Source organism: Pararge aegeria, chromosome 1 (genome assembly GCF_905163445.1).
Source record: "Pararge aegeria chromosome 1, ilParAegt1.1, whole genome shotgun sequence".
Taxonomy (NCBI): domain Eukaryota; kingdom Metazoa; phylum Arthropoda; class Insecta; order Lepidoptera; family Nymphalidae; genus Pararge; species Pararge aegeria.
The window spans coordinates 5,398,144-5,423,761 of NC_053180.1; the positions used below are offsets into that span (position 1 = coordinate 5,398,144).

The 25,618-nt window shown below is 35.5% G+C and overlaps 4 protein-coding genes across 5 annotated transcripts in view; 2 read left to right on the forward strand and 2 right to left on the reverse strand.

Annotated features, from left to right (window-relative positions):
• LOC120636966 (phosphoenolpyruvate carboxykinase [GTP]-like) overlaps window positions 1–7,942 on the forward strand; it is a 32,937-nt gene extending 24,995 nt beyond the window's left edge. For both annotated transcript variants that reach the window (XM_039908553.1, XM_039908545.1), the window contains 11 exons: window positions 603–748; window positions 1,007–1,191; window positions 1,638–1,760; window positions 2,119–2,277; window positions 2,754–2,857; window positions 3,529–3,742; window positions 4,506–4,698; window positions 5,390–5,588; window positions 6,618–6,767; window positions 7,153–7,350; window positions 7,838–7,942. In XM_039908553.1, the coding sequence (XP_039764487.1) occupies window positions 603–748; window positions 1,007–1,191; window positions 1,638–1,760; window positions 2,119–2,277; window positions 2,754–2,857; window positions 3,529–3,742; window positions 4,506–4,698; window positions 5,390–5,588; window positions 6,618–6,767; window positions 7,153–7,350; window positions 7,838–7,942 (1,776 nt within the window). The remainder of the gene's footprint in view (window positions 1–602; window positions 749–1,006; window positions 1,192–1,637; window positions 1,761–2,118; window positions 2,278–2,753; window positions 2,858–3,528; window positions 3,743–4,505; window positions 4,699–5,389; window positions 5,589–6,617; window positions 6,768–7,152; window positions 7,351–7,837) is intronic.
• Window positions 7,943–11,670: 3,728 nt separating this feature from the next.
• On the reverse strand, window positions 11,671–22,921 carry LOC120632410 (sister chromatid cohesion protein DCC1). The gene is made up of 5 exons (XM_039902259.1): window positions 22,631–22,921; window positions 15,209–15,399; window positions 14,270–15,078; window positions 12,754–12,917; window positions 11,671–11,840 (listed from the first exon to the last, which is right to left on the reverse strand). Exons 1-5 carry the CDS (start codon window positions 22,639–22,641, stop codon window positions 11,735–11,737), a joined length of 1,281 nt encoding a protein of 426 aa, XP_039758193.1. The 5' UTR covers window positions 22,642–22,921; the 3' UTR covers window positions 11,671–11,734.
• LOC120632517 (mitochondrial import inner membrane translocase subunit Tim23) lies at window positions 15,708–18,302 on the forward strand. The gene is made up of 3 exons (XM_039902374.1): window positions 15,708–16,042; window positions 16,295–16,402; window positions 17,914–18,302. Exons 1-3 carry the CDS (start codon window positions 15,823–15,825, stop codon window positions 18,171–18,173), a joined length of 588 nt encoding a protein of 195 aa, XP_039758308.1. The 5' UTR covers window positions 15,708–15,822; the 3' UTR covers window positions 18,174–18,302.
• Window positions 19,993–22,559, reverse strand: LOC120632310 (protein DENND6A). The gene has a single exon (XM_039902192.1). The coding sequence runs from the start codon at window positions 22,313–22,315 to the stop codon at window positions 20,627–20,629; it is 1,689 nt and encodes a 562-aa protein (XP_039758126.1). The 5' UTR covers window positions 22,316–22,559; the 3' UTR covers window positions 19,993–20,626.
• Window positions 22,922–25,618: the final 2,697 nt, after the last annotated feature.

Below are 25,618 nucleotides of genomic sequence, written 5' to 3' on the forward strand. Positions count from 1 at the left end.
CCTTTTACGTTGTTGTAGGTTTACCGATACGCTAAATATTCATCATTACATTTTCCTCTAAAATAAGTAGCTTCTGGTAAAAACCCCTTTTTTTGATGTGATTCTAACCATTAGGGCATTACCAGCTTTATAGTCATAATCCTACTTAGCTATTTAACGTCTAGTCAAAGTGAGATGGTTTTATAGAGCATGGACCCACCATACTGCTGCAATGCGGGTTGGCGGGTTCATAGGTTCTTTACAAATTGGATCGTTAACTAAGACAAAAAGAGCGCATCCAAAAGCTCGCTGGCCTCGGGTTCTATTGGGATATAATTTCTGAATATTCTTTTGTCTGGTCTGGTGAGAGGCTTCGGCCGTGGCAAGCGATAAAGCGTTTCGGTATGATTTCTCAGAGAAACCTATTAAGTAACGTAATGAGTTTAAAATAACTGCCATGCCCGTAAAAGGTGAGCCCGCTACCATCTTCAATCACACTTCAAGTACGTATGCAGTCCATGGTTAACTAACAGGAGAATAAAATGTCAGTGAGACCATAATAGGCTTGGACCCTAATGAATGATGATATTGATGATTTAAAATGAATGTTGTTTCGTCCCTAGGTCCGTGCGTTCGTGGAGCGCAGCGCAGCGTTGTGCGAACCCGAACACGTGCATGTATGCGATGGTTCTGAAGCCGAAGCCAGTGCGCTACTTCACCTGATGCACCAGCAGGGCACCGTCAAACCACTGCCGAAATATGACAATTGGTAAGCTCTTTACACCAATAAAGTAACATTGTCTAACAGTTGTCATTATGGTCAACACTCGAGGCACTCGAGGCAATCTGACGCAAGCAATATCGCAAACGATGGATATCATAATCATGTCAGCCAAGTAACCAAGTAGGGAGTTGAAAATACTACTACCTTTGGGCCGATAGTGGGATGATAATCATGGTGATGACTGTTCATTTGTTTTTTCATATTTTTTTTTTTGTTGAGATCTAATAAAGCATTTCTTTTCAGCTGGTTAACCCGCACTGATCCAGCGGACGTAGCGCGCGTAGAGTCCAAAACATTCATCTGCTCGGAACACGAACGCGACGTTATACCAGTCGCCCGCGCAGGCCAGAAGTCTGCTCTCGGCAACTACATCACGCCGAACGATTACGACAAAGCTGTTGCCGACAGATTCCCTGGATGCATGCGGGGTATGTGCTAGTATGATAGATATGTAGACCGACTAGACCAGACTGAACCACTTGAAGTAGTGTAATTGCATAACGTAATCAAATCAGATGAAACTCTTGGTTTTTAAAATGGTATCTAAATACTGATTGTTATATTATTAGACTTAATAAAAAAAGGCCAACAAAAATGTTGATAGTAGTGCAGATTGTGTTGTAGGTACCTAAAAAATTCTAAATTGAGAGGTCTCAATTTAGTGCAGCCTTTATGTTCTTCGTTGAATAGGACAACAACATTTTTAGGTCTGCCAATTTAATTTAGTGTAGAGAGTTATGTTCTACAGATTTAGCACCAATAGATTGATCCTTGGTTTAGGAAGTTTAAACTATGATGATCGATGATCTTATTCGGTATTCTAGTACGTTTTAAATTGGAGACGTCTATGATAATCATGATCCGTTTGTATCAGGTCGCACAATGTACGTGATTCCGTTCTCAATGGGCCCAGTTGGATCACCTCTATCCAAAATCGGTGTGGAAGTAACAGACTCTCCATACGTCGTTTACTCCATGCGAGTTATGACTAGAATGGGTAAATATTCTAAAACATATTTTTTTATTTGTGCATTCTTTTATTATTGTGTAATATCTCCTTTTTAACAAGAATTCTTTAATTCTTCGCTTAAAAGATATAACAATTATTCATTTTAAGTCAACATCACCGAAGGATGCTCCGGTGTCGGAGCAAAAAGTGCGTAGAGAGTATATTGCCGAAGATCTTTTTGGTGTGGAGTATAAAGATTGAAGGAATTATAACTTACACCATACCGATCCTTCTGCTTTTCGCGGATTACAGCAAATTGAGCTTATCACATTTTCATAGTGAAGAATTCCGCAAAGTAACGCCTGCTTCTATCCAATACTTGACAATACATACTTTGAACCACCAGGTAACAAAGTCCTAGACGCCCTCCGCAAAGACGAGCACTTCGTGCGCTGCCTGCACTCTGTGGGTCGCACGAACGGAACCAGCACCAATGGCTGGCCTTGTGACCCTCTGCGCACCATCATCCTACACCGGCCCATCGATAACGAGATCATAAGTTATGGTAAGTTTTATCCCGGTCCCATCAACAAACGTATTGTAGGCTTGAAAAGATCAAATCTGGAGTCTTGCTTGGTACTTTTTTCAAGTTAACCTCGTCTTGCTGATGATGACGGCCACCGAGGGAGTTTTAGTGGGGCTAACCTGTTAGCGTTAGGCAGTTATATTTTAACGACCACCCTGACGCACGAGATGAGTGGAGGTCCCATGTTCAATCCCGGGCAGGGGTAATATGGCACTTACTATTTCTGAATTTTCTCTTATCTGGGCTCGAGGAAGGCTTCGGTCGTGGCTCGTTACCATTCTTCCGACAAACACATGCGCCAAGCGATTTAGCGTTCCGGCTGTGTAGAAACCGATTGGATGGGTTTAATATATCTGCCATTCCCCTAACAGGTTAGACTACATCACTTAACGCCAGGTGAGATTGCAGTCGATTATTACTAGTATTTATAAAAAATAATATTTCGTCTTCTACAGGCAGTGGATACGGAGGCAATAGCCTGCTTGGAAAGAAATGTTTCGCGCTGCGACTCGGGTCCGTTTTGGCTCGTCGGGAGGGCTGGCTGGCAGAGCACATGCTGGTAAGTGAGAGATTTCTATTAACACCTACACCTCAAGTTTATGTAGAGTGACATTTTGCTGCGTCAAGGTTTTCAACGTCGTCGCCGTCAGTTAGGATTCTGAGGTAAATTAATACCTCATATATACAACGTGTAACGGAATTACGAATAGGTTGAAGGGTGCATGAAGATATTTCCTTATGAAATATACTCACCCTGTAAAAATATTAAATCAAAATGAGCATATTTATTTTTCCATAAAAACTAATTCAAATCTAAGTTTTTATTTATGACAACCCAATTGTAGATAAAAGACCGACACGGGCATAGTACATACGCTACGCGACGTATAAGTCAGGAGTCACTTGATTTTAATTTTGCATGCGATGTTAGGGCTGTATTTCTTTCAGTAAAAACTATTTCAGTCGTTTACTTCAAAACTACTAGCGTCTCGGTTTCAGAAATAAGTTTTGGAAACAGTAAATAATGTACCTGTAAAGTACTAAAAACTGAAATATTACTTCACATGAGAAATATTTCAGTTTTCATTTACACGTTCGTCTACACCAACTGTGTATGTGTTGTTTTTTTAGAATTCCGCATTTAATTTTATGGTCAAAGAGAAAAAGGACTTCTTCAATTTTTTTTACACCTTTGTTGATTGGCATTATAAATTAGAACTTTTTCATCAGATTGTAGGCATAACCGACCCGAAAGGCCGCAAACGGTATATCGCAGCCGCTTTCCCTTCGGCCTGCGGGAAGACCAACCTGGCCATGATGATGCCGACTCTGCCGGGGTACAAGGTGGAGTGTGTCGGCGACGACATCGCCTGGATGAGGTTCGACAAGAACGGAGTACTGAGGGCTATAAACCCTGAGAACGGATTCTTCGGAGTTGCTCCAGGTAAATGTTTAAGGCACTCTATTCGCAGTGATATTTTCGTTACAATCCATACACACCCGGCGATAACTTTACCTACACTTTCGGGGGGCCGAGTTCGAGCCCCGGAAAACAGCTCAAACTTCACAATGTTCTCCATTGTGTTCTCAAGGCATGTGAATTCCACCAATCCGCACTCGGCCAGTGTGGTGGACTACGGCCTAAACCCTTCTCACTGCAGGAGACCCGTGCCCTATAGTTGGCCGGTAATGAGTCTATATGATAATGATGAATCCATAAGGTACCTTTCTAAACTTATGGTCGCTAATGTGATCTTAGAGGAGATAAGAGGATTCCACAAATTAAAGAAGAGCACGCATTGGGACGATTCTGAATGGCTATCAATAATTGTCTTAGTACGTAATATTTTGAGCGAGTGGCAAAAATGCAGCTGTCAATATAATTTGCGTTAATTGCAATGTCCAAACTACTTAAGCAAGCGACTTCACTGTTCTGACAAAGTTAATTAATGGACCAACAAAATAATGAATGAACAAAAGAATGAATGAATGAATATATACACTTTTATTGTACACTTTTATTGTGTACAACATACAGAAAAATCTATAATAAAAAAATTAACGAAAAGTATACAATTTGGCGGTCTTATCGCTACATAGCTATCTCTTCCAGGCTACCAATGGCGTAAAACGCAGCTCAAGAAGAAGAAAAACAATCTAAAAATATTGATGTAATCAATATTTTATTAAAACTTTTATTTTTACAGGGACCTCGACCGCAACAAACCCCATAGCCATGGCGTCAGTGTTCCGTAACACAGTATTCACCAATGTTGCTGAGACAGCTGAAGGCGGAGTATGGTGGGAGGGCATGGGCAAAGCTCCCGAGGCCTTGATTGACTGGAAGGGACAGCCCTGGGATCCCAGCAAGAAGACACCGGCAGCTCACCCTAACTCCAGGTAAGACTATACTTTTATAACACATTGGTAGGATGTAGGATAGTGAACAAATAATAACTATTGCTGGTGATGAAGACATTTATGCTCGAATTAACTCTATTTGATAAAGCCAAAATGAGGAGATCCTTAGATGAACCAAAGTTACCGACATAGTTCTACGAGTTGAGACGAAGCTGTAGCAATAAACAAGGCACCATAGCTCTGTAAATTAAATGTGATCCCAAGATGGTGGAATTGCAACCAATATCAACCAGTAAATGTAAAATGGAAATTGGTGGTTGGATCCCTGACTAGGTAGACAGAGGACATTCAACAAGTCGCACAGAGCGCTGAACGCAAGGGTTACAAGTCCGCAGATTTTCGTAGAGCTCCGTAAAATAAAACTATGTCCATCAGTCAAATTCCATTGGTTGACATAATGATTATTATGATAGTTACCATAATTCACATTATCAGTAGGCAGCATATAAGCCTGTAAGAATACTGTCGCCTGATTTAAGAGTACATAGTCACTTAGAAAAATTTGAATCCAGATAATGAAAGTCTTTGTTAGCAACTGACTTATATTGCGGACGACTTTTCATGACCTTGAATCTAGAAGCATTTTAAAGAAAAGAATATTCGTAAAAAGTAAAACCAAAGAATAAAACCAAAAAAAAAAATGCCTGATAAATGTAATGATCTTTCCCAGATTCTGCACTCCAGCAGAGCAATGTCCAATCATAGACGGAGATTGGGAAAGCGCTGAAGGAGTCCCAATATCAGCTATTCTGCTAGGAGGAAGAAGACCAGCTGGCGTACCGTTGGTGATTGAAGCGAGGGACTGGCAGCATGGCGTGTTTATGGGGGCCGCTATGAGGTCTGAAGCTACTGCCGCTGCTGAACATGCTGTTAGTAGTTTCTTAAGACTACCTTCAAATTAAGTTAAACTTTACCTACAAATCAATATTAATGAAGAGTCTCTCCTTCACGGTTTCTACTGACAACGTGAGATTTTTATTTAAAACTTTACGAAAAGTTGAAATCTTTGTTGGCCAAACAAAGATAATAAGAAAATTTTTGTAGTACAAGATTCCAATATAATCTTGGTTTTTAATAAAGTCAAAGTCAAAGTCAAAGTCAAAAATATCTTTATTCAAGTAGGCCCACAGGTGGCACTTTTGATGCGTACATAAGAATTACACGGTACTGAGATGATGGCGATAACCACATTCGTAAACTTAAAACTAAAGCTACGAGGGTTCCAAACGCGTCCCGGTCTAAGAAGAAGCCCACAACAAACTTAGCCGGGTGTTTTTTTTTTTTTTTTTGTTATCGCCATCTCACAATGTCATTTTAAATTATTGTTGTTGAAGAGCAACCTGGTTAGAGCAATAATTTACACCCAAGCTTTTTTATCGTTGACGTAGTCCTTTATACTATAATAGGACTTTTCTATAAGCTTACGTTTAATACAAACTTTGAACTTTTTAAGAGACATCTCCAAGATGTCAATTGGTAGTTTATTGTAAAATTGTATGCAATTTCCTTTAAACGAATTATGAATTTTATGTAACCTAGTATATTGCACTGTAAGTTTATTCTTACTTCTAATGTTTAAATTATTGCAGTCACATTTTTTCTTAAATTTAGAAATGTTTTTATGGACGTACATTAAATTTTCAAATATGTACTGACTATACACTGTCATTATTTTAAAATCTTTAAATTTATCTCTCAATGACTCTCTCGGACCCATTTTGTAGATAGAACATCATAAATCAATAAATTTCGTACAACTTCAAATATGTAATAGCAAGTCGTTGATAGGAGAGTTATACACGCTCTGCAGATATTCAATTACTGTTATAGATAAGAACAATTTTATTTTGAATAAAATCTTTGGTTCAAAATCATTGTAATTATTTTTTTCATTCCAGGGAAAAGTTGTAATGCACGATCCATTTGCAATGCGACCATTCTTCGGATACAACTTCGGAGAGTACCTGCGCCACTGGCTCTCCATGCCGCAAGCTGGGCGAAACATGCCAAAGATCTTCCATGTCAACTGGTTCAGGAAGGACGAACAGGTAATATACACATATATATTAATTTTGATAATTCCAGACTTACCTCTCTTATTTTTGGATCAAAGAAAACAAAAGAAGTCCAAAAATATTTACGTGAATGTTAAATAAAAAAAATGGGCGAGTCGTCACGAAACGCCTGGCAGGTGTGAAACATCGCAATTTATATGCATAAAAAAGATTAGGACAGTAATCAGATATGGCATAGTAATGAAAAGATCAGGCATTACAAATTTGTTCCATAAAATAATGACTATTTACTACATAAATATGTATATAATTGAAATAGCGCCAACTCAACTACATATATAATATATTCTATAATATAGCGTGGCAATGCGTCGCCACGATGAAAGAAACATCTACTAAACCAATATATTCCCCACAGGGTAAATTCATCTGGCCCGGATTCGGCGAGAACTCCCGCGTATTGGACTGGGTGTTACGTAGATGTGACAACGAGCCTTGCCACGAGTCTACCCCGCTTGGCTTAGTACCCGCACCAGGCGCTCTAGATATCAGCAACTTGGGCAATGTTAACATGAAGGAGCTCTTCAGTATACCCAAGGACTTCTGGATGCAGGAGGTGCGTAGCAATTTTAAGTTTCTTTATGTTGTGCCCTTGTTCCCACCATATGGTAGCCTACGATACGTGTATAAAAAGGCCGTAAGCAAAATCTTAACCGTAGGGTGAGATTTTAAATCATTGGATTTCAGACTACCCGTTTTGTTGGTTTATTTAATCTTCTTTATTTAAGATCCAGATTGTGAGCGTTTTTATAAAAGCTTTTTTTAATATCAATTGGTAAAATTAAAGCTTATAACTCTTCCTGTAAATGTAGCGATTTCGACATTATACCTAAAAGTCAAAATGATCATGATGAATGATTTCAAAACAATAATTTTTATATAAGGAACTTACTAAAGCTCTTATTTGCCTACGATGTCACGAGTACGGCGAGCGTTTTTGCGGGAAATATTATTTTCAAATATTATTTGCAATTTACACTTTAATTTCAGCAAAAATAACATATTTCAAAATATATATAAAATATAACGGTTATTTGTTTCAGGCCGATGCGATAGAGAAGTATTTCAAAGAAGAAGTCGGCGACGACCTGCCAAACGAAATGTGGGACGAACTTAACAAACTTAGGAAGAATATTCAGCAGTCATAGACTACCAAAACCAAAGAGGATGAGGAGGAATGAATGAAGATAATTTTTTTTCGATACAAAGTGCGAATTCGAAATTCGAATTTCGGAAATAAAGTTTCTGAGTTCGAAGGTACTATAAAAAATATAACTAGGCCGAGTACGTTAAATTACTTAATAAGCTTATTAATAAATATAACATTTCCAGTATAAAAAGAACTGAATATATCATTAACGATTAAAAGAAGATCGCAAATATTGACAGAGTTTTAAAAGAAATAACTTTACAATACGATCAACGTTAAAATTGCGACTTACTAGGGAGATAGAGAGAGAGAATTGTCTAAAACTAGGTAGCAATGAGAAAATAATTTAAAACAACAGAATTTTCCATTGACTAGGAAAATAGTTCTAAGCTTTTCTTAGCGTTTAAAGCTTTTGTATTTGGAGATAAAGTATTTTTTTGCTAGTACTAGAAGAATAATTCTTTTATCATATCTCATAATCTTCATGACCTTTGTTTCACGTTTTGAAACAATGAAATAATAATTCTTGAAGATATTTTTCAACTCAGCTAAAAGAAGAAAATAGAATAGACAAACTTACTTATATTTTTTTTTTTGACATTACTATTTAATGACGTATTTAATAGAAAAATGTAAAGGCTGTGCTTGTTAGACTAAAGCGTGTGAGACGGATGTTTTGTATAGATTTATAATAATGTAAGATGAATTGATGTAAATACTCTCTAGATAATAATAAATATTAAGAATTTAAAATCAATGTTTGAATTTTGCTGCAGCCCTTTCGTAAATACGATGACCTCCTTGGTGAGCACTGCGATTCTATAAAAAAAACAGGTGTAGCGTATTATCCACGGCATGGCAGGGGCGATTTGGGAATTTACATTTTCTTTGTTCTGGTTTGGTGGGAGGCTTTGGCCGTGACGTATCACCGACAACGACGTGCTGTGAAGTGATTTAGCATTCCGGTAGCATCCTTAAAGCCCATTAGGGGTATTGGCGCGTTACCCCTAACAGCTTAGCCCGCTACCATCTCACAGCATCTTTACTTACCACCAGGTAAGATCGCAGTTAAGGGCTAACTTGTAATGTAATTACTTATTTGTAAACAATGTTTTTTCTAAAGTATATTTAGTAAAATAAACTTAAAAAATTGAATAAAAACAAGTGCTTTGATATAAATCAAAAGAAATAAAATAAAAAAAGGTTTTTTTAGGGTGTTTTTATTTTTAAAACATATTTTATACTAAAAAGTAATGAAGATTGTTTAAGAGAAGACAAGAATATACGCGAATACTTCCGGCCAATAGCTCGGTAGATAATAAAAGTAAAACAAATTCTTAGACATATTAGTAAGTGTATTTTATACTAAAACTGTTAAAAACTTCCAAATCATTTCATGTGTTTGGCTGAAAACACTCGGACACCATCTTGAGTTGACGCGCGTGCATATTTTGTTAGCAATGCGTTTACATTTAATTTTTCTGTCGCATATAATCTGAAAATAATAATAAGTTGTAACTTAACACATTTTGACACATCAGGTCTTAAACACCTTAATGCGGGATTTTATCTAGAATTCCTGAGTGTATCAAGTTTAGGGGCGCCAAAGACGCAGACAGCGTTGTGGCGTCAAATACTATATTCTTCCTCGCAGGACAATGCAATGAAGAGGAGATTATTATAGTAGAGATAGATTTGGAAGGAATAGACATTGATCTATACTCTATGCTTTGCGCTTCTGGGGCTCTGGCGAGTAAAAGCAGTTTAATCAAAACGAGTTTACAATATTAGAATGAACATAACATTTATTCTTCGGATGCTGGATGTTTCTTAGTACATTACAAGTTACAACCAAATAGGGGTACTGGATTTCAGTAGACACAGCATTACCACGTCGCTAAGCCTTACGTACGTACATTACCTTTAGCTAAAGGATCTTGAAATAAGTCGAGAGTGTTGTGATAACAGATGATATTGGGTACACGTGGGAATTGAGAATAGAACCGTCACTTTGAACAGTTAACTATAATAACGTTAGCAAATCTGCCTTTGTGTGTACATTGGGTTAAAGATAAAAAGGTATCTTTGTTTAGACGTTTCAAAATTATGCATAATCTGTGGTCGGTTTAAGTTGGAGTAGGAATTCAAAATGACAGGAACCCAGAGCAAAAAGGAAGGTCATATTACATATAAAATGGCGGGAAAAATAGAGTTACAGAAGAGTATATACAGAAGTGTTCTGGGGAGATTGAAGAAGTTATATGTCTGTAGCTAATAGAGTGTGCTATAAGTTCCGGTAGATTGATGTTTGAGTTTATAATGTGCTAAGTTGTAATTCGAGATACTAAAACGGTTGAACGTTGTAAGATATGAATAAGGGGAAGATATGAATATGTTTCCTTTAATAATAACTTACTGTATGTAAGGTGAAATTTCATTAACCGTCCACTTCGCTTTCGTTTGAAATAGAACCTTGAATCGCTGATTTATATCTTCAGGCAAGTCGCTCTCCGCGAAACCCCACACTACTTGAGGCGTAGTAGTTTTATCTATTAGAGCTATGCCAGATAACAGAGATTCCTGTAAAAGATATATTCTTACAAACCTATTTCTTATATTCTACTAAGAGTATTTGTTACGAAAGTTAAAAAATGGGCATTCGATTTTGAACCTTAACATTTAAGACATGTTAAGAGAGATAATAACCGTATGATGTGAAGCAAACAATACTCGTATATCCCACCCCATCTTAAGTATCTGAAACTTGTGCGCTATTCAAATTTTTTTATAAGTGAACTAGGTATTTCGTCGTCAACGACTATAAAGACATTATATCAACCTTCTACGGGCACGGGTCTCCTTCTACAATTTCACCCGAAGTCCACCACGCTCACTAAGTGCGGATTGGTGGACTTCAACGTCTTTGAGTACATTATTGAGAACTCTCAGGCGTGCAGGTTATCTCAAGATATGTTTATTCTCCGTTAAAGCGAGTCATATTTAATTAGTTGCACATAACATTGAAAGTATTCGAAATCGGCCCCCGGAAAGTAAAGCCGAAATCCTAACTATTACGCTATCACCGCAGCTGCTTTTCAAATAACGGTTATTTATATTTGATTATTATATATTTTATTATGATTATGATCAAAACAACCGAAAATACAAATAAGAGTATTAGTTAAAGGTCATCAAGATGATCCTGAACAATGTATTGCGTAAAATTCTGCTGATGAGTTATTTTCTGTTTATCTGTATATTATAAGTATTTACTAGCTGACGCGTACAACTACGTCTGCACTATGTCGGTTATTACCGGAAAACACGAATAAAATGACATTATCTAAAAATTAATCCTAGCTAGATCGATTTATCGCCCCCGAAACCCCCTTTATACTAAATTTCATGAAAATCGTTGAAGCCGAATCAGAGATTCCAATTATATATATATATACAAGAATTGTTCGTTTAAAGATATAAGATGTATATAAAAATATATTTAACATTCATCTTAGTACCCATAACACAAGATACGCTTACTTTGGGTCCAGATGGCGCCGTTTGCATTGTCGTAGTATATTTAATTAATTAATTTATTTTATAAATTATATTTGCTATAATGCGTCTAACAATGTTACTTATGTGAGACTACAACAGGAATTATTTAATCGATAATTGTCGGGCCAAGTAGATAACCCACTGTTCGCAGGGCATGCATAATAAAAGTAAAACAAATTCTTAGACATATTAGTAAGTGTATTTTATACTAAAACTGTTAAAAACTTCCAAATCATTTCATGTGTTTGGCTGAAAACACTCGGACACCATCTTGAGTTGACGCGCGTGCATATTTTGTTAGCAATGCGTTTACATTTAATTTTTCTGTCGCATATAATCTGAAAATAATAATAAGTTGTAACTTAACACATTTTGACACATCAGGTCTTAAACACCTTAATGCGGGATTTTATCTAGAATTCCTGAGTGTATCAAGTTTAGGGGCGCCAAAGACGCAGACAGCGTTGTGGTGTCAAATACTATATTCTTCCTCGCAGGACAATGCAATGAAGAGGAGATTATTATAGTAGAGATAGATTTGGAAGGAATAGACATTGATCTATACTCTATGCTTTGCGCTTCTGGGGCTCTGGCGAGTAAAAGCAGTTTAATCAAAACGAGTTTACAATATTAGAATGAACATAACATTTATTCTTCGGATGCTGGATGTTTCTTAGTACATTACAAGTTACAACCAAATAGGGGTACTGGATTTCAGTAGACACAGCATTACCACGTCGCTAAGCCTTACGTACGTACATTACCTTTAGCTAAAGGATCTTGAAATAAGTCAATGTCGAGAGTGTTGTGATAACAGATGATATTGGGTACACGTGGGAATTGAGAATAGAACCGTCACTTTGAACAGTTAACTATAATAACGTTAGCAAATCTGCCTTTGTGTGTACATTGGGTTAAAGATAAAAAGGTATCTTTGTTTAGACGTTTCAAAATTATGCATAATCTGTGGTCGGTTTAAGTTGGAGTAGGAATTCAAAATGACAGGAACCCAGAGCAAAAAGGAAGGTCATATTACATATAAAATGGCGGGAAAAATAGAGGTACAGAAGTGTTCTGGGGAGATTGAAGAAGTTATATGTCTGTAGCTAATAGAGTGTGCTATAAGTTCCGGTAGATTGATGTTTGAGTTTATAATGTGCTAAGTTGTAATTCGAGATACTAAAACGGTTGAACGTTGTAAGATATGAATAAGGGGAAGATATGAATATGTTTCCTTTAATAATAACTTACTGTATGTAAGGTGAAATTTCATTAACCGTCCACTTCGCTTTCGTTTGAAATAGAACCTTGAATCGCTGATTTATATCTTCAGGCAAGTCGCTCTCCGCGAAACCCCACACTACTTGAGGCGTAGTAGTTTTATCTATTAGAGCTATGCCAGATAACAGAGATTCCTGTAAAAGATATATTCTTACAAACCTATTTCTTATATTCTACTAAGAGTATTTGTTACGAAAGTTAAAAAATGGGCATTCGATTTTGAACCTTAACATTTAAGACATGTTAAGAGAGATAATAACCGTATGATGTGAAGCAAACAATACTCGTATATCCCACCCCATCTTAAGTATCTGAAACTTGTGCGCTATTCAAATTTTTTTATAAGTGAACTAGGTATTTCGTCGTCAACGACTATAAAGACATTATATCAACCTTCTACGGGCACGGGTCTCCTTCTACAATTTCACCCGAAGTCCACCACGCTCACTAAGTGCGGATTGGTGGACTTCAACGTCTTTGAGTACATTATTGAGAACTCTCAGGCGTGCAGGTTATCTCAAGATATGTTTATTCTCCGTTAAAGCGAGTCATATTTAATTAGTTGCACATAACATTGAAAGTATTCGAAATCGGCCCCCGGAAAGTAAAGCCGAAATCCTAACTATTACGCTATCACCGCAGCTGCTTTTCAAATAACGGTTATTTATATTTGATTATTATATATTTTATTATGATTATGATCAAAACAACCGAAAATACAAATAAGAGTATTAGTTAAAGGTCATCAAGATGATCCTGAACAATGTATTGCGTAAAATTCTGCTGATGAGTTATTTTCTGTTTATCTGTATATTATAAGTATTTACTAGCTGACGCGTACAACTACGTCTGCACTATGTCGGTTATTACCGGAAAACACGAATAAAATGACATTATCTAAAAATTAATCCTAGCTAGATCGATTTATCGCCCCCGAAACCCCCTTTATACTAAATTTCATGAAAATCGTTGAAGCCGAATCAGAGATTCCAATTATATATATATATACAAGAATTGTTCGTTTAAAGATATAAGATGTATATAAAAATATATTTAACATTCATCTTAGTACCCATAACACAAGATACGCTTACTTTGGGTCCAGATGGCGCCGTTTGCATTGTCGTAGTATATTTAATTAATTAATTTATTTTATAAATTATATTTGCTATAATGCGTCTAACAATGTTACTTATGTGAGACTACAACAGGAATTATTTAATCGATAATTGTCGGGCCAAGTAGATAACCCACTGTTCGCAGGGCATGCAACTAACGAGTTCTACAAAGTGGCATGCTAACTGCTATAAGGCTTGGGTGTAAAGCCTTGTGTACTTACCTATAATTACACCAGCAAAGACGCCATTCCGACCGGAAACCATTGCTCTTGGCGGCAGAAATAAGCATGGCGGTAAAACTTCTCCGGACGGGCTCTGTCATAAAAATGTCTACAACTGAAATATAAACATAAAGGATATAAACTTACGTCCGTAGTCATTCCTTCAGGTACAGAATCCCGCCACGCTTGCAGAAATTCCGTTAAATTAAATTTCCCAGCACTTTTGAGCAATACTCGCGCCAAAAACTGACACACCTTATCCTGTTTATATTCATAATACTGTGTGTCACCTTCTACCACCGATGCGTTGGTATAAAACTCAAACATTGCTTCTAAAATACTATTAGGAACGAGGTCCTTTAAACTCTCCAGCGTCGCTTCTTTGGATATTTTGTCTAAAGGCCACGAGTTTTCTTCGATCAGATCAAGCAAGTGTGACAAAACTCTAAACTCGTAATCGAATTCCAACAGTCTGTAGTAATTGTCTATCTTTATAGCTTGTATATTAGTCAATTCCTCATCTAATTCAGCTTTAGATGCTTGGATTTGGTCTGATAAGTCTTCGTAATTATAGAGTTTAGATTTGTCTACAGCATATTCTAATTCTGGTCCACGATACCTGCTGGCTTCGAGAAGTTTCATTAATTTAGATAAGCGTGGTTTACAAGGCTTCAACTCGTAGTATGTGAAAAATGTGCTTCTTATATCTTTATGGACGATCTCTCTAGGCGGCTTCCTATCATCAGAATCCGCGGATTTATTTAAACTTGCATTGGATTTATCGAAAGACGAATCCGAGTCGCCTTCTATGGAGTTATTCGCGATTGTCTCATCAAGGCCAGTGGAAGCAGCAAATAATAATTCGGGAACTAATAAAAGACTGTTTGAGGTCTCCGCTTCTTTTATATCGTAGGTTTTGCTACTTGTACATAGTACTGCATTTTCGTCTGGGTCACCTACAATACGAGAATAATTTATTAAAAAAATAAAACCTTTTATTAAGTATATTTCTTTATTTTAGACAGTTGTTTTATTAAAGTAATTTTTTTTTACGAATTTGAGAGTTTTTTCTGAAAAAAGTAAAACCTTTAAATATCAGTTGATTCCCTGCTTCGATTTCTTTCAATAAATTATCATCTAAAAGCATTAGTCTTAAGTTATCATTTTGCTGACTTGGATCTGGAAACCTTAATATTTGCGTAACTTCAGTCAACTCAGATTCATGTAGTTTTGCTGTTTTAATTACTTTCCTTACATCTTCTGAAGATCTTTCATGGCTAAAACAAACAAGATGAATGTCAGTCTGCAAACAAACATGGATCCTCTATTGTGAGATTCCGTTAGAGAGTCATATGCATCACTATAATTATCTTCTCTTTTCTCGCCTATTTGTATAAAATAAGACGAGGAAATAGCAGACTGGAACGTGTAGCAAAGAAAATAATATGAAATACAACACGTGTTACACGGGTATTCTCTTTGGCTAAGGCGTTTAACAAATAATGAAAAAACAAATTATCTATGGAACAAACAGCTGGCTATTGCAGTCTATAGGCTTTTTCAGTCTGTCTTCCTTCTGACATTGACAATTACAATAAAATTTCGATTTTCGACCTTCGTAAATTCTGCGTGATTACGAATCACGATTGAAATCTTTAGAATAGTATTTAGTTTAGAAAATTTAGTGTACAAAACTGAAAATGTCGTTATTTAGTGATATATTACCGATGAATAAGAATGAGGAGAAGAAGCAGGCTCAAGCAAGCGCGAATCTTTCGCCGTACCTAAACTTTGACCCGAACTACATACCGAAAATGCAGCCGGAGTTTCTTTATCCTGATGAAAGTCATATGTCCTCTACTGCCAGACGGTCTAACGTTGCTCTACCTATCATTGGAATGTCCTTTATGACGGGATCAGGTTAGTAAATAATTAATAACCTCAAATTATTTTACATAACAATTGCATTGTGGGTGATTTTACCCATAAGATTCCAGTAAGAAATCTTAGTTTATTTCTTTTAAGGTTATTAAAACTGAATTTTAGTTTATAGCAATTATTTACCAGAAATGATAAATCTTTCAATCCAATGAGCTAAGGCTCTAATGTTTTGCAGAGTATTGATTCGCTACTAACAATGTTTAAGTTAAAAATTGTTTTTTAATATAACAGGTCTTGGAGGCATGACCGGTCTATACAAAGGACTGAGAGCAACTACCCTTGCAGGCCAAACTGGCAAAGTACGGAGAACACAACTAATAAACTATGTAATGAAACAGGGTTAGTATAATCTTAGCGTTAATAATTACTTCCTTTAATGTGCACTGAGTTAATATACTCAACATCTACTATTTTGAAAAAAAAATGTATTTGTTTTTGTTTCAATGCGGTAATCTAAGGAAATACCAGTCTTACTTACATTTTTGTGTGTAAAGTGAAGACCACCATCTGATTTCCTTATAAATATTTATGAAATTAAACAGTTTGATATTCATATTTTATTACTGTGATTAAATATTTGTTCAAATATTAATGACAAGTACCAAATCCTGACAAACACTGTCTTTGAATAACATTGTGACAAATTTGTTAAATACATGTCATTTTGGTGTGAAATTACCACAGCACTTCCAGTCAGTGTTAAATGAGCAGACTAGGAAAAGCACCTTCCCCACACCTATTAGAACTTCAGGCAAGACCTTTTGTGGCTTCCATCTAGCGTCATTAGTGGAGTTCAAGTTTGCGTCCTGCGTGAGACCCATCACCAGACATGGTAACGCATGCTCCTTGTAATTAAGAAGCAATTTGCAAGATTGTAAGTTGCACTCTGGATGCAAATTTGATTGCTACTAAGGTTGCTGGATGAAAGCAGTGGTTTGGTCTTATCTTAGCTGTAATAGATTAATTAGGTAACATTGTAAGCAGTAACAGTTGCTTGTGTTTCCTAATCAGTGCAAAAGTGAGCAACTTTTTCTGCTTTAAAACCCAGTATCTGCCTCCAAGCAGTATTACTGTGTTCCAACCTGAATGGTGTGGTTGCCAGTGTAATTGCAAGCACATGAGGCCTAATCCTTAAGTCTTAGGTTATGGACACACAGCTGCGCTTCGGACGGCATGTTTCTTGCATGTATCGCAAAGTGTTGCTGTTTATAGGCAATTGTTTTCCAGCATTTTATAATTCTAATATTGCATTTCTTTCTCATTAACACAAAAGTGGACAAAAAGTACCATTAAAAAAAAATTGTTTATTAGTAAAAAAAATTGTTTACAGCATGCTTCCAATCACCAGTGCATGCTTTCTTAATATAATAATTCATTATAAAAAACTGACAGTAAGTATAGGCACTCTTTAGTCACAGTACAGGCTTACAGTGTGGGTATCAATGCAAATTTTATTTACTGACTAATTGTTTGATGTTAATTTTTTTATTTATTACTTTTTGTTATTGATTTATCACTGACACAGAATTGTGTACCCAGCAGACAAATGTGCCTGCTTGGTCAGTCAATTATAAATATACAAAAATATCTGGGTAGGAAAATAAAATGGGTAGGCTAGAATGAAATAGTTTCTTCTGTTCCTTGTTTGCATATACATCTCCCAAAGGTACTAAAATCCGCTGGCCTACTAATCAGCAAAACTCTGATTATACAAGAAATATTATATAACAAGATTAATATAATCTATTATTCAAAAGCAAAATGTACTCTGTTGATAACTTGAATTGTTTTGAACCTTGCAGGCAAAAATTTAAATTTCATTGATAACATAATATTTATCTTGTCAACAGGCACAACAACTGGTTGCACATTAGGAATTATTGCATCATTCTACTCGACCCTGGCTCTCGGTGTCACATGGGTGCGTGATAAAGAAGACACAGCCAACACTTTCATTGCAGCAGCTGCTACTGGTGTCTTATACAAAAGCACAGCTGGTCTACGCTCTATGGGCTTAGGTGCCGCCGCTGGTCTCACTTTAGCAGGAATATACACCCTAGTCACAGATAACGACAATATATGGAGTAAAGCTAGATATATAAGAATGTGAAGCCGCCTTGTAATGCTATATAAAAATTTTACATGCTGCACCACAATACATTATTAAAATCCGCCTGATTGATACATATGCTTTTCTTACAGTGATCCAACTTTTCTGTTCAGCTTTGTTTTAACTCTTAACTATGGTTAAGAGTTAAAACAAAATTTAAAAATTAATTTAGTAACCATGGAGAGCAATATAACTTGGGTTATTCAGTATATATTCAGTGGTTATTAATTAGCATGCTTTCATAAAATATTTTGTATTGTAATTTTAAGATAATGAATTCTAAAACTAATGTTTGTAGGTATCATTAAAAAAAAGTTTGTTTTCCTTCATCAACATAGCATTTTAAATATTAATATTATATGTACATCTTCCCTTCTGTGGTGTTTCATCAAAACTACTATTGAGGATCATCCAAGTGATGTTGTCAGCTTCTAAAGAATTTGTTTAAAAGCTGATGGTTTTTGTGTCCCCTATGGTGTTTCAATTGGTTATAGGCAGTGGTAATCACATAACATAATTGGTGAGTTTGTTCACTTGCTTATTTTTTTTTCCATAGAAAATATAATATACTGTTTTCCAATCTTATGTTTAAAATGTATTAAAAAAAATTAAATGTGTTATGGTGCAGACTATGTAAGTTTGCGTTAGCCCTTAGTGATATGTAAATAATAGACTGTTATTTTTAGTTGTTACATTAATCAGCACCAAAGGATCTGTAAGTGTTCATGACTTGTTTATGCCATGTCCGGTACACTTCTAGCATGTGTTGAGAATTCCTGCTATCGATTTTGAGCCCCATATTGATACAGGACTAGCACAATAATTATGTATAAGCCATAAATAAAACGATATATTTGGAAAAGTAATTATTTATTTCATTTTACCTACACAACATTAAATTTTATTATTTACAATCTTTTTTTGAAATGGGATATTATTCACATAGTAACCCTAACTTATTACAGAAAACTCCCTTGTGTTTTTAATGTGAGGGTAGGTAGATAAAGTGGGATCTGATGTATTAAAATTAAAGTGGAGATTTAAATTTTACACAAGTAATAAAAATTGAGCAAGTTCTAATAATAAGGCAACCTGATTATACTAAAAAAAAGAGAAACAAACTGCATAATATCTACTCATTACGTGATTTTAAAGACCTCTTTAGCTTTTAAATTTGGCAACAGTTTTGCATAGGCAATTCCAAATTTATTATTTATGACTTGTTGATAAAATTTGGTCATGTAGGCTTAAAGCGTCTAAAGAATATTAAATGTTATCAATGGCATTAAAAATCCATGATAAACTTATTGTCTTATCATGTTAAACAAAACTTAGCTAACTAACCTATTTATTATTTACATAGAATGTATTAGGATCTCAAACTAATTTATGTTTCAATCATATTATCACCTTTGAAATGAATTACAATGGTGACATTTTGGGCATATTCTATACAGGGCGGACTGTTCTATGTCTATAAGCTACAAGTATTAAATAGCATATAGGTTGTATTTCATTGATTGTAGGCATTATGGCTGCATGGGAACTCGTAAATATCCACTATTAAGGAAAAATGGCTTTAATTTTCACAATTTGTCATATTAAATTATTTTTTAATTCAATTTAAACAGTATAATACCAATATAAACCTAAATATAATTTTTCTGCAAATAAAAACATTGTTTTTTTTAAAATAGAATATTTGTACAATTCATGTAAAATATTATGCAAATAGAATTAAGATAAACATAATTTGTACCATTAAAACTGGAACTGGTACTGAAATTGTAATAATATGCCTTTTAGCAATTTTATAAAAGATCTAAACAGTCTCATCGATAGAAGATTTAAGATTAAAAATATCGCAAATAAAAAGCAAATATACATAGAATATTCTTTAACATTTGAATAGCAGCTAAACTATAGGTGCTATATTACTTCAAAAAAGTTAAACAAAATGGATTTTATTGATATTATTGGATAAGGGCGTAAAACAACTAACTTATTTCCTTTGCTGGTATAGAGATTAAACTAATTAACTAAGGTAAGAATGGTTACTGTTATTAGGAAGCCTTTAAATAGCTCCTACTTTAGGAGCATCCATTTATTGAACAATAATGGTGTAGGTACATTACTTCTAAGGTCTCCACCTAGTATAATTATGTTAAAATTTAAGTAAGTATTGAATTGAGATTATTTACACAACATACTCATGTATATCTTGCAATATCATTAGCTAATGCTTTGCCTTAAGCAATTAAAATTTTAAAAAATAGTATATATCTGTGTACCATTGCTAAATGATAATATAATGTGTACGAAAATAAATTGTAAATTTAATTGATTTGGCTATAAGTTTACATACAAGCAATAGTCCTATTGTGAGTACTTTTTAGCTGAATTTTGCAGTCAACGCTGCAGCCTCTCAGTCCTGAGGTGCAGCAATTTGTATGTCACGATTTAGCATTTAATATTGACTTCATATCATCAGGTAAAACACAATTTAAGTCTTCTAACCTGCGGGCTAATAATGTTCTAGTATTGTCTGCCACCGGTGGATCACTCTTCAGAACTTCTCTAAGTTTTAGAACCATGTCAACTATTTCAACCTCCTTCTTACCAATGGACCACCTCTTTAAATCACTTTCAGCTAAAGCCTCTAGCTGCAAAGCATGTAGTTTATTTGTCAATTTACTATGCCGTTCGTGAAACCAAGCCCCAAAATTAGGGGTTCTGAAAAAGTTCCTATAAAGACCTATCCAATCACCTTTAATCCCTGTCGTCAAATGAGGTCCTGCTTGCTGTAAAGTGGCAAAAAAATCTTCAGGGTTGAATGGATTTGGGATAGGTGGTGCACGGTAAGGTGATATATTTTTCTGTAATGGCATCAATGATGCCATATATCTTTCTAATGGAATCATGAAACTCTGTGTCAATTCCAACAGATGTCTTTTCACCATTGCAGTCTGTACCTCGGATGGTCGGTCAGTCTTCATACCATTGTGTAGTTTCTTTATTATTGCCTTATCTTTTTCTAAAAATGGCTTGTACTGAGTATAAACACCAGGAGCTGTATCTAAGTGCTTTATACTACCAACCTTTCTTAGTTTAGTTTTGATTGAAGCTGAGTCACCTAATTTGATAGTGTGAGGCCAGTGTTGTAATGTTTTTGTAAAGAATGGATTGGTCACACCCAATATTATGCAAGGAGGATTGTATTGCTTACGGGTAAACTCTTTGAATTCACTATCATGTATTGTGAAATAAGGTCTATATTCTGCTGCAAATGGTAATGGCTGGATGAGGTATGTCAGTGCTTGCACAAGAGCTGAGCACTCTGTCGGTGAACTCGCCATCACCACTATTGGTTCAGCTGTCAGCACAAGCTCCCATAATAAATGTAAATGAGATATAACACCGGCTAAAGCATCAAATACATTAACATCCTGAATCGAAGCAATTATGTGAGGAACATTTGGAGAATGTATTTGCTTTATTATATCTGACCGAATAACTTTTCCCGTCTGCTGATTAGGAATGTATGACTGAAAAACTGTTCCGAGAACTGGCAACAGCATATTCTGACCAGCATCAAGTACCGGCCATCTGTTTATATCATGGCATGCAGCTTCTAAACTGCTCTCACCGTCTTCAAAATGTTTTGGTGCAATCAATTGTATGACCTTGTAGTACAAGTTGATAAATGGCAGCCGTGTTAGTAAAATGATGCTTTTTTGGAAATATCCGCGCGGTAACGAGGGGTCTTTAACTTGACGGAAATACACGAAGCCCCAATAGTGCGTGGAATCAGCGCGCAGCGTTGGCACACTTTCCTCGTTATATCGCAATTGCTGGCGAGTAAGTGGAGCGAGGGACCGCAGCCTTACGTGAAACTGTGTGTCGCCCATGCAACCCGAGTTCGAGTCTGGGAAAGCTAAGTAACAAATGTTGCATTTCTCCTGGTCGGATAACGTCACACCAGGCGGATAAACGCTTTCCATCGCCTGGCCGAGCTCAAGGTCGAAAGTCACCACACAAATACAGTGCAGCCAGTCCGAAAACCTGTTCCATTTCACTTGAAACTCCCGTTCCTCCAATGTCAAAATGTCAATGTCTTCACTGCTTTCCCGTCTAAAAGCCATTGTTATTTTTAAAACATTGTATAACACAAGCACTTGATCCGGACTATTTCATCGACACATCACAGTTCACTAATTAATATTGTTTACATTGTACCATAGCCATAGTTAATAAATAGATGTCAACAGCACGGCACGACAAAAAATATTAGGTATGGAATTTATAAATCGCACGCAACCACAGCTGTTCCGTCAACATGGCCTCACGCGCCAAAACTGAAGTGCTCAACTCGGTCAATGAGCGAAATGTTAATTTCCATAAAATTTGCTCGCCAAATTGTTACTTTTTTAGATAAATTATTGTTATTACTGTCTTACCATGAGTCCATTGCTTTGAAATCACTTTCTTCTATGCTTTTACTAATAATTTTATTTGAAATCGAACTTATAGGACTTTTTCAAACACTTCACTTGTAAACAATTGCGTTTCGTTTAACGTTGTAGAAATCTTAAGTTGTCGAATGTTTAGAATTTACGTTCCGTTCCCACTGTTCATTAGAAAGTAATCTGTGTTAAAGACGTCAGACGAAGGCCAAGACGAAATGCGAAGAAACTACAAAAAACCAAGACGCGCATCCTGTATTTCAATTAATATAACTGGAAAATCTAGCAATCCGCCATGACATCGACATGTGTAATATCGAATGACGTCACGTCTTTATAAAAAAAATTATCCAGCGCTTGAATTTCACTGCCGCATTTCTTATTATTATATATTGTGATTCAAAATTTTTTACTTGCTCAGTGTTACCAATAACCTTTTTCTACTGCTTGAACAGGGGGTTCAATCAGGGTTTAATAAGGCAGATCTCTGATTTGCCTATGTCACCCGGCGTGCGTTTTGGTTGGAAATATTATATTTATATGGAATATTAAATATATTTTTTTCCTAATGTTGGATTTTTTTTTCAAACCATACTATTTTAGAAACTAACTTTCGATGTGGGTTAGTAGATTTTACCAACACTAGTGGATTTAACGTGGAACACCAAAATGAACTTCGGCAACCCGCATCTTCTGGTTGCTCACCTTAGCAGGTACCTACTACCTGTGCCCCGCAGTTTCACCCTGGCTAATTACGGGCCACAGTATAATAATGCTACTAAAGTATGTATATAACTTCCTCAATAATAAACAGAGCTATATACAGAGCAACACTTCGCCGGGCATGCAAAGAACACGCCCGCAGAAAGTGCCGTGCTGTGTCCGTCAACCTGAGGCTAACGGCGCTACTTTAGCAACGCAACTTGTTTTTAACCACCGAAATAGTATGACGGATTAGTCTTGATAATTAACCAATTTTGGGTTATTACTATTAAAGTCGATGGAAGCGGCCATAGCGCTTAAATCATTTAGAAAAAAATTACTAAAATCTATGGAAACATTTTGTGTAATATCACTTTTATCAATGGGTTTAAAAATAAAAACGATTTGACTATGGGCATTATATTTATTTCAAAACTCAAATACAGAATTGATTCTTAAGCGGGCCTAGTGTTGCCAATATGACAAGAGGTGCGGCCCGACTCATTAAAAATTGTATCTAATACCGTACTGTTTTAACTAAATACATCAAAACAAATAAATAATGATTTTAAAGATTAGTTACATTTTGATTTTTATTAGTTCAGTCATTCTGTTCATAAATTTATTATTTTTAATATAACGAAAATTCAAACATTTTACTAGGCTATACTTATTGTTATATTTAATTTTTTCATTTAAATAAATACCTATTATGATTTAATAGTCTTTGAATTACAGCATTTATCATATTATTTAAATCGATATCGGATCGGATGTTTTACCGATACCGTATTTGATACAAAACAAGGAATGTCGGCAGTTTAAAATTGACAGGGTGTCCATAATATATTTTTTGTCTATTAAAACATCAGTGCAAACAAGGTGCAAACATCAGTATGACTGTTCGGCAGAAAATTTAACTCCATTGAATTGCAAAAAAGAATTATGGTTAATAATTCTTTGTGTGTGTAAAATTTAGTAATAAATATAGTAAATTCTGTGTGTAAAACCACGAAAAGTATCATCGTCGAAATAGCTTAATTAAAGAACAGCGAAAGGACACTAATAAAATTATTAATCTAATTCATTTTAAATCAACAATATCTAAAATGTGCAATTTTTATTAAAGTTGATTAATAGATTAAAACGTCATAAAAAAAATAAACATATCTATTATTTTAATACTCAAAATTAACTTAAAATTAAATAAATGGCGTCTGAAACAAAAAGATTCATTAAGATATTTATTTAAGCTAGCTCACATTAATTACAAACTAAATTAATTTAAGTAAGGAGTTACTTTTGCACCAATGAACACTAAAGTCAAAAGTGTTTACAACATCTTAAGACTCTACATACCCGGACTGCATTAGAACAGCATGCAAAATGCAGAATTGCGGTTTGGATGCAGTTTTTTTTGCCTAACAGAGTCCATTTGCAGACGATATAACTAAAAAATAAAAAAATATGTACTATCTTTGTTTTTTGCATTGTTTTCTTTTTTTTGTGTTTGGTTGCAATAAAGTTTTACCCTGTGCTGGCAAGCGAGCAGTTCTAATGCGGTCCGTGTTTGTAAGCATTTACGTATATTGAAACGCTCAGGGGAGGCGACGAGTGGTAGCGACAAAGCAAATGAATCGTTGACTCGAATCGATAAATGTAATGTGATACAATTAATAACACCTAGCTATTTTAAGCGAGTTAAATCAAAAACCCAGTTAAAGAAACATAGTTGAATAAATAATGAAAATAATTATTTATTAAAAATAACCCAGTGTTAAAAACGCGGCGCCGCTGCGGCAATATCGGACTCCGGTCATTCACTCTAGCGAAGTAAACATTCCAATGTGTTCTTACGTTTGATCGGTTTTTTAAACTACAGCCAGCATTTTGTAGTAAGTATATATTAAGTTATTTAAAAGTAAGTTTGAAGTATTGTAAAGTTTTCAATAAAAAAAAAACAGATTACATGTTAAATATTTCCTGGATTATAGAATACTTTAGATAAAAGAAGGTGCCGATGTAAAGCGATAAAAGCGACGCTTTGTATAAGCTGTTTATCTTTGTACTTGATTGGGTTATAGCACAATGCCAATCTTCCTCAGCCTATTAGTCTCAATGCTGGGCATAGACAAAGGTAATGAGGGCATTAACCCACCACTTTGCTCTATCACGGGATGGCGGGCTCTATACCTGGTAAGAAACTGTTTGCACGCCACGGACCTCTAAGATATGGGGCTTTCAGCTTTGGTGGGAAAAATCATTTTGAAGGGCATTGAG

Coding starts and splice junctions, on each gene's coding strand:
- LOC120632517 (XM_039902374.1), top strand. CDS start 15,823: ATGTCGTTATTTAGTGATATATTACCGATGAATAAGAATGAGGAGAAG. Junction 16,043..16,294: donor GTCCTTTATGACGGGATCAG/GTTAGTAAATAA, acceptor TTAATATAACAG/GTCTTGGAGGCATGACCGGT. Junction 16,403..17,913: donor AAACTATGTAATGAAACAGG/GTTAGTATAATC, acceptor TCTTGTCAACAG/GCACAACAACTGGTTGCACA.
- LOC120632310 (XM_039902192.1), bottom strand. CDS start 22,315: ATGGCTTTTAGACGGGAAAGCAGTGAAGACATTGACATTTTGACATTG.
- LOC120632410 (XM_039902259.1), bottom strand. Junction 12,918..14,269: donor CTGAAGGAATGACTACGGAC/GTAAGTTTATAT, acceptor TATCTTTTACAG/GAATCTCTGTTATCTGGCAT. Junction 11,841..12,753: donor GAAATTTCACCTTACATACA/GTAAGTTATTAT, acceptor TATTATTTTCAG/ATTATATGCGACAGAAAAAT.